The 8,890-nt window shown below is 38.2% G+C and overlaps 1 protein-coding gene across 1 annotated transcript; it reads left to right on the top strand.

Moving 5' to 3' along the window:
- Window positions 1–3,234: 3,234 nt before the first annotated feature.
- On the top strand, window positions 3,235–5,457 carry LOC139863174 (uncharacterized). The gene is made up of 2 exons (XM_071851822.1): window positions 3,235–4,364; window positions 4,458–5,457. The coding sequence occupies exons 1-2, from the start codon at window positions 3,235–3,237 to the stop codon at window positions 5,455–5,457; spliced, it is 2,130 nt and encodes a 709-aa protein (XP_071707923.1).
- The last annotated feature ends 3,433 nt before the right edge of the window (window positions 5,458–8,890 follow it).

Raw genomic sequence — 8,890 nt, forward strand, 5'->3', positions numbered from 1 at the left:
AACACAGAGATCTAAGGGATACACTAAACGATAGAAGAAGAGCTCATTGTGAGGTGGATATTGAAAAAATGATGAAGAAGGGAAAAGTGGTTCAGGTCGAGGATGACTCTAGTGTATGCAACACCGACATGCTCAAAAAAAGCGATTGTATGTGAAGCAAAAAATCATGATATTCTTGGTAACCTTGAAACGATTCTAGTAGCGGAAGGGTTTAATAATGTGGAAGTTAAGCGTTTAGGAGGGTTGGATATCATGATGGTGTTTTCATCGTTTGAAGCAGCTACAGGGGTTCTTGATGATGGTCATCCACTTAACAAATGGGTACACAAAGTCTGCTTATAGGATTTGTCGATGTGGCCAGAAGGAAGAATGGCGTGGCTATCAATTAGCGGCGTCCCACCGCCTTGCTGGTCTGAAAAAACGTTCTCGTCGATTGCTGAGTGGTTCGGGGTGGTGTATTTGATGGAGAGTTACAAATTTGAAGGCAGTCAATCCTTACTTAACGCAAGGGTTTTCGTGAAGCTCAATAATCCGGAGGTGGTGAAAGATTCATTAAAATTAATTTATCGGTCCAAATATTATTTTATCAACGTTACTGAAGAAATCAAAACTGACATAACTGGTTCCAATTACTGCAACTCCCACGATAATGGGAACGTCTCTTCTGATTCATTCGAATCTGATGATTATGAGTCTGATGAGCGTGATAGCGAGGAAGAGGAGGATGATGACTACAACAATGACAATGATGAAGCTATCAGTCGTGTATCCGAAAGTGATAATGATGAGGGTGAAAAACCTATTATGTCCGATGGCGACCTCCCGGATAATTCAAAATATCCGGTTAACTTCCAATCCAATCACATTGGAGATGAAGAGTCAGGGAACATTGGGAATAATGAAAAAACATTTAATGTTGAGGAGGTTAAAGATTCTTTTGAGGTTGATGAGTGTTCCAACACAAACAGTAATGTTCTGGTTAACCCTAATTCCAAGAAGAATGACAACGCATGTGAAGGAAAAAATCAGTTGTCAGAAGATATTATCTCTCAAAAGTCTCATATTATTGATGCTGCTGTAATAAGTCCAAACATTGTCCCACCAAATAATGGGCCGGACACTGGCCCAATGGAGCAAAATTCCATTAAGCCCAATGATGAAGGGATTAATAATGGATCCAACGATCCAAGTGGCACAAAAGGGAGTGGGCTGAATGGCGATAATCGTTGTACGACTGATAATCCACCAACAGACAATCTTGAGAAGAAACCGACTTCAAAATCAAAATCGACAAGTAGGGGATCGTCTGACACGTCTTTTTGCAGCGAATGCTATCTGATGGCGATGACAAATTGCAGGGCTTCTACTAGGATAATGAGGTGGCATAACAAATTGAGAGGTGATTCAAAGCGTGATAATTCATCCAATTGCAGAACCTGTGGGACTAAAAGGAAAAGAAGATCTAAGGGTTCAGAACAGGGAGTAAAGATTTCGAATCGGGGCGAAAGAAATTCTAGGTCACTGGATAGTGGGGAAGTAAAAAAGTATGGCGAAAAAATCAGATTGAGGTGGTCCACCTCAATCCCTCAGTAAGTTATGCTCTCTTGTATCGTTTGTCTTTACTTTTTAAATAAAAGTCCTATCATTAAATGTTTGTGGGTTCAAGGTGAAAGGGAAATTCAGGTGGGTGCGTAGTCTTTGTATCAAGGAAAGGCCATGTATTGCGGTTTTACAAGAGACCAAATGCAAGACCGTGTCGAGTCAATGGGTGCAAATGTTGTGGGGGGGATTCAAATTGTGGGTTTTGTCAAAAGGAGGCGGAGGGTAAATCGGGTGGTCTATTAGTGATTTGAGATAAAAGTGCATTTGAAGTGGAATGTTTCTTGTGTTGTGATTTTTTCTTGGCTATTAGAGGAAAGTGGAAGAAGTCCGGTGAGGAATCAACAATTGTTAACGTCTATGGGCCTCATAAGGATCATAAGAAAACTTTAATGTGGGAATTACTTGGAAGAATGTTAGACAACGATTCATCTAATTGGCTATTATGCGGTGATTTTAATGAGGTTAGAATTAGCTCGGATCGCTTAAACTCTCAATTCCATCAAGGTCGGGCCGAGAAATTCAATGAGTTCATCAATAGATATAATTTGATAGAAATTCCTATAAGCGGAAGGAAGTTCACTAGAGTTAGCGATGATGGAGTAAAGTTTAGCAAGCTTGATAGGTTCTTGGTGACGGATGGTTTTATTAGCCTTTGGGATGACCTCTCGGTTATTGCGTTAGATCAGAATTTATCGGACCATTGTCCTTTGATCCTTAGGGATAAAATGTTCGACTATCGCCCGAAGCCTTTTAAGATATTTGACGAGTGGTTTAATTGTCTAGATATGGATGAAATAATTCGTGAAGCTTGGAAACAACATATTCGGGGAAATAGGAAGGATTGCGTATTTAGGGATAGGCTAAAGAATGTGAAAGTGGCACTAAAGTCGTGGAGCAAATCCAAATTCGGTGGTCTTGATTCAGAGATAAGTGAGCTTAAGAAAGAAGCAATGGATTGGGAATTAAAAGCGGAATGTCAATCTCTTAGTGACTTGGAGCGTGCTTCGTGGTTAGATTGTAGACGGCGTTGGATTGAAAAGGAAAATGTCAAAACCGGTATGTTAAAACAAAAGGCGCGTGTTAAATGGATAACCGATGGGGATGAAAACTCTAAATTCTTTCATGCCTCAATTCGTAGAAGGTATAACAAATCTAATTTTCGTGGTATTATGGTTGATGGAGTGTGGAAAGAGGATCCGGGCGAAGTTAAAAATTTTATATTTTCCCATTTTCAAGACCTTTTTTCCAAGAAATCGGAGTGCAGGCCAAGGTTTGTTGATCTAATAGATTCGGTGGAGCCTGGTGGGCCATTTGGGCCTGCTGCCGCAGGTGATGGTTGGGACAGAAATGCAGGTGCTGCTCATTTTGGGCCTGTTGGGCTGTCTCAGCAAACAGTACAGCAAATAGTACAGCAAGCAGGTGATGATCATATCGCAGGGTCTGTTTTTCGGTTGTCAGAAGAAGAGAGTATTAAACTGGAAGAATTTTTTTCGGAAGAAGAAATATGGGGAGCCATTAACGAGTGAGCAATTAATAAAGCTCCCGGACCGGACGGTTTTAATATGCGCTTATTTAAAAAAAATTTGGGCTATTATTCGTGAAGAACTTGTTGCGGCTATTAATTGGTTTAGGATGACCGGAGATATTTCGAATGGTTTTAATTCTTCCTTCACCACGCTTGTTCCTAAGAAGACGGACCCGGTGAGCTTAAACGAGTACCGTCCCATTAGTTTGATAGGGAGTTATTACAAGATAATTGTGAAATTGTTATCTTTAAGGATTAGAAAGGTTATCCCAAACCTTATAGGCTTTGAGCAAAGTGCGTTTATAAGAGGTAGGAATATTATGGATGGTGCACTCATCGCGAATGAATCTTATGCATTCTTGAAAACCAAACGGATTAAAAGTATGTTGTTCAAGGTTGATTTTGAGAAGGCGTTCGATAGCCTTAGTTGGGAATTCTCAGACGATATGATGGGAATTATGGGTTTTGGTAAAAAGTGGAGAGGGTGGATTGCCTCATGTTTGAAATCGGCTTCTGTTTCGGTACTCGTCAATGGCACACCTACAAAAGAGTTCAAACTTGGGAGGGGTGTGAGGCAAGGTGACCCCTTATCTTCTTTTCTTTTCATCATTGCGACGGAGGGACTTAATTGGCTAACAAAATCGGCGGTATCGAATAATCTTTATTCCGGAGTAGAAATCGACAAAGATAAAGTTCCTATTTCTCATCTTCAATACGCGGATGATACTCTATTTTTTGGGTCGTGGAGTTTGGATAATATTGAAAATTTGATGAAACTACTAAAATGCTTCGAGTTGTGCTCCGGATTGAAAATTAACTATAACAAAAGTAATCCTTTTGGGGTTGGGGTGGATATGAAGGAAGTTGAATATATGGCTCATTTATTTGGTTGCAATGTTGGCGTTTTTCCATTCACTTATCTTGGGCAACCTATTGGAGCTAACATGAAAAAAATCGCTAGTTGGAAACCGGTCATTGATAAATTCGAGAAAAGATTGGCGGATTGGAAATCACGTACGATGTCTTTTGGTGGACGTCTAACCCTCGTGACTTCGGTGCTTAATAGTTTGCCTTTGTATTACTTTTCGCTCTTTCGTGCCCCGCATTGCGTGCTTAATAAACTCGAGTGTGTGAGACGTAAATTCTTTTGGGGTGGGGCGGGTGAAGAGTCAAAAATCTCGTGGGTTAAATGGGATGAGGTCATCCGTCCTTGGACGGATGGCGGTCTTAATATCGGGTCTCTTAAATGAAAAAAATTGGCTTTAATTGGCAAGTGGTGGTGGAGGTTTCTTAACGAACCCACTTCCTTGTGGGTTAATGTCATTAAAAGTATTCATGGGGTCTTGGGGATTCTTAATTCGGGTGGGGTTAATTCGCTTGATAATTCTAATTTTCCTTGGAGTACAATTGTGAAAACAGGGTTCGAGATTGATGGATTGGGCGTTGACTTCTCAAAGTCGTTCTCAAGGGTGATCGGGGATGGAAGCAATACACTTTTTTGGGAAGATATATGGATCAAGGACAAACCACTTAAAGATTTGTTCAACAGGTTGTTTCGGCTCGAGTCAAATGGAAAAGCTTCGGTAGCAGATCGCATAAAGAGGGACGGTTCTTCCTTCGTTCCAAATTGGTCTTGGATTAGTGAGGTTAAAGGCAGAATGGCTGGAGAGGTGTCGAGGCTGAATGAGATGATGCTGGACATTAAACTTGCGGATGGGAAGATGGACAGGTGGTCTTGGAAGCTATGCGGGTCGGGTCTCTTTTCTACTAAAAGTCTCACGAAGGTTATTATGGGTAAATGTCTTTCTCAAACAACAAATAACACCCCAACATTAAGGAATAGACTGGTTCCATTAAAAGTCGCGGTATTCATTTGGAGAGCGAGGCGGAATCGATTGCCCGTTTTGTCTGAACTTGACAAACGGGGAATTGATCTCCACTCCGTTCTTTGTCCCCTATGCGAGGAAGCTGTGGAAAAGGTAGATCATGCGTTATTTTCGTGCAAAAAGGTTCAAGAAATTTGGGTTAAGGTCTTTAAATGGTGGGGTATAGGCTCGACACAGCTTGGTTTCGATGACATTCTAAGCAGAAATACTCTAACTCAATGTTCGGATGCGGGTGCGAAGATTTGGCAAGCAATGGTGTGGACTAGTACTTATCTCATTTGGCAAAAGAGGAATCTTAAGGTCTTCAAGAAAGAGTGTTGGTCTCCACCGGTCGCTTTAAACGATATCCAAATTAAGAGTTACGATTGGATTGCGAAGAGATGTAAAACAAAAAGTATTGAGTGGTTCGATTGGCTACAAAACCCACATTCTCTTATTTTGTAATTTGTAACGTATAAGGTATTTTCGGGTGTCATGTATAGTCTTGAGTAATACAGATGTAATCGTAGGATTCTAGCTCGGTATCGCTACGTTCTCATCTTGTGAGTATCCTTGTAATGTTCGGGTTTGATTTAATATAATAGTTTTTTTACCGTTCAAAAAAAAAAAGTAAGCGCGTGAGCAGCACACATGTCACGTCAGCGTCAAACTCAAGTTTGATTACGCATATTTCGCATAAATCAATCACTCATCATCTACACGTGTATCCGAAAATCACGGAGGACCTGTCTTATAAATAGACTCACTGGGTCACCACATTTCACAATTCGGTAACTTGTGGCAGAGAACACACTTACTCTCTCACACTGTACTTTCTTACTCTAGAACTCAACCGCTTAGCAACAACACGCTAGACGGGCCAAGTCACAGTTTGGTCCCGGAAGATTGATAAGACCACCCCACGGAGTACTCGTCCGTGATCCGAGTCTGTAGGGATTTATCTCGAGGACAAACATGAATCGACAACATTTCCCACCACGCTGAGCAGTTCTAGTATTGTACTGATATCTATTGGACGCTAGCCGGAAAACAGTACCAACAATCATCATCATCATCATCATCATCATCATCATCACCATTATAATCATCATCCTCCTCCTCCAACCCCCAAAATATCATTAAAATTAAATGTAAATAAATTTAAACCAAATGTTATGTAATACACGAGTTTGGTGTGGAAATGAATGAGAAAGCATACACAATAATTAATGTTGTGGTTGCAATATAAGTGGAAATAAAGAGCCGAAAAATGATTTCTTGATGATAAAAATCTTAAGATAACGACAAGTAGAAACACAAATTGGTCACGTATGTTGGGAGTGTTTTACTCAACAAATGGTTTCGGGTGTTTCTAGCTAATTTCTTAAAGTTAACGATGCTATTCATTAGTTTTTGAAAACGACAAAGGAATTATTTACCAATTAATTAATTACTTGATAAATCTAATTAAGTATTGTAGCCAAATCTTTCCCTTGAATATAATGAAGATCTATTCATAAACTAATCAACTATACGACAAACTAATTAAAGATAGCTTAAAGGTAATACCGTAATAATACTCTATTATGAATCTTGGATATATGTTGGACAATAAACAAATATTGTTAAATTATATTTAATTTGTTGTTTTATTTAAAAATCAAAACTACAAACAAACTATATACCTTCACTTTTATTTCATTAAAGCCTATATATACTTCAAATAATATCATTATAGCATATATAAACTTAAAAAAAAAAAAGTATTAACATAAACGACTAAATTTTTTAACCTATAACAAAATCACATAATGACGTATCATTCAACTTAGCACTAAGTTGTCATTTCACGTAGAATTAGTGTAGTTTTCTTCATATGCAAATAAGAGCCATAATTTTCAAATTCAAAATCAAATCCAAACATATGCATTTAAATAATTTCATTTCATCCCTCATTAAAAGAACTTGAATGTCCACCTGCTAAAATAATTCCAATCCCTAACTAAATAATTTCAATCGCTCATTAAAAAGAACTTGAAAGTTCACTCGGTGACGTTTTAAGATAACTTGAAAGTTGACCATCATCGATTGTTTAATGACCAAATTGGTGAATATGCATGCAATATTTGTATTATCAACAATTAACTTCACATTTTTGTATATCAAACATTTATTTTAATGTATATTTGGCGAAACTAGCTGTTAATTGGTATTTTCTAACTGTTAACTGATAGCTTGTAGCTGTTAGCTTTTTATATGCATGCAGGTGTTTGGCTGAGTAGCTGAAACTATTAGAATAAATAGTAAAATGACAAAAAGTAGGAGTTTTTTTTTTCAAACGCTAGTTCAGTTAGCTCATACTACCTCCGTCTCACCACAAGTGTCCACATTTCCATTTTGGTATGTCCCATTTCAAGTGTCCACTTTGTGTTTTAACCATTGATAAAAGGTTATTCTGGAGAGGGAAGATTTCTGATTGACGGAGAATGAAGTTAGTGAGATTTCCTTAAACGGTGTGTAAAAAGTAAGTGGAGACTTGTAATGGGACGGAGGGAGTAGCTTTTTTCTCTTCCTCAAAAAACTTTAAGCTCTTGTAACCAAACAGAGTTTTTTTACTTTATATGAACTTTTTCATTAATGCTGCAAGTTAAAAGCTCCTGAAACCTCCATACAGTTATTTTTCCCCAAACATGTCGTTAATATGAAATCAAATTTAAACTAAATAAGTATCGTAACTTTAGGAGATCAACATAGATTTTGTATAATTAGGATCGACATTGTCACTGGCGAATCTAGTGTCCTATGAGGTCATGGGACTCCACTATCATTGGATTTTTTTTAACTGAAAAAAGGAATCTGCTTTCCATCTTTGAGCTCAGAGGTTACGATCGTCTCCTCATTAGACTATTTAAAAAAAAAAGTATAGCTGACTCATCAGCTGAGTGGTTCGCCTCTTGTCCACCTGAGTTGTTTACTTCATTTTCCGGCCTGGAAAACCAATGACTCTTCAGGTTAGGTTCTCTTTCAACATAGACATCCCGATGACCATGGATCAACTTCGTTCCACGAAACAGAAAGCAAATGAAATCTTCCTCTTAGGGCGTTCGATTTCGCGAACAACTTGGAGTCGGGCCTTCGTTTCACACTATTACGGATACGAAAATTCTAGGAAAAATTGGATTCGATTGTCAACTGCTCCTATCGGAAATAGGATTGATTATGGATTCGAGCTATAACACATGGTTTCATAAAACCGTACGACTTTTCCGAAGCGGGTTTTACATGAAGATTTGACTCAGCATATTCTATTTGATACAAGTGGGAAACGAACCCGACTCGGTCTTCATAAAAAATAGAGAAATAAGAATCAAGTCAAGATGATACGGATCAACCCCTTCTTCTTGCACCAAAGATCTTACCAGTTTCTCCGAATCTGGAGTTACATCTCTTTTACATTTCCGTTAATGAGTTCTTATGTGTTTGCACGCCCTTTTGAGACCCACGAATTCCTTTTCTTGACTTAGGATCAACACATAATAGGACGCCACCAAAAATTACTATGTGACCCTCTTTTAATTTTTGAAAATAAACTATTAAATCTGGAGGGTCTTTTGAAAAAAAAAAAAAAAAACTAGAATCTCATTAAATTTTCATTTTAGATTCGCCACATAATATTGTTACTGAAAATATATATAAATATATAAATAGCTATATTAGTATATGTTAGCCGATTATGTTGATTGGGCCTGCGTGCCTTTCTTGTTATTGTTATGGGCCTGCGTGCCCATGTTAGTCTAGGTTTACTCTCTTTATATTGCATTGTATGTACGCTATTGGAAATCAATCAGTATCACAAATCAAGGGATTTAACATGGTATCATAGCGTTTTGCCAAATGT

The sequence above is a fragment of the Rutidosis leptorrhynchoides genome, chromosome 8 (assembly GCF_046630445.1).
Source record: "Rutidosis leptorrhynchoides isolate AG116_Rl617_1_P2 chromosome 8, CSIRO_AGI_Rlap_v1, whole genome shotgun sequence".
Lineage (NCBI taxonomy): Eukaryota > Viridiplantae > Streptophyta > Magnoliopsida > Asterales > Asteraceae > Rutidosis > Rutidosis leptorrhynchoides.

Excerpts from the sequence above, each read along its gene's own strand:
- LOC139863174 (XM_071851822.1), top strand. The coding sequence starts at position 3,235 with ATGACCGGAGATATTTCGAATGGTTTTAATTCTTCCTTCACCACGCTT. Across the intron at positions 4,365-4,457 it reads GATGGCGGTCTTAATATCGG|TATTCATGGGGTCTTGGGGA; the intron begins GTCTCTTAAATG and ends TGTCATTAAAAG.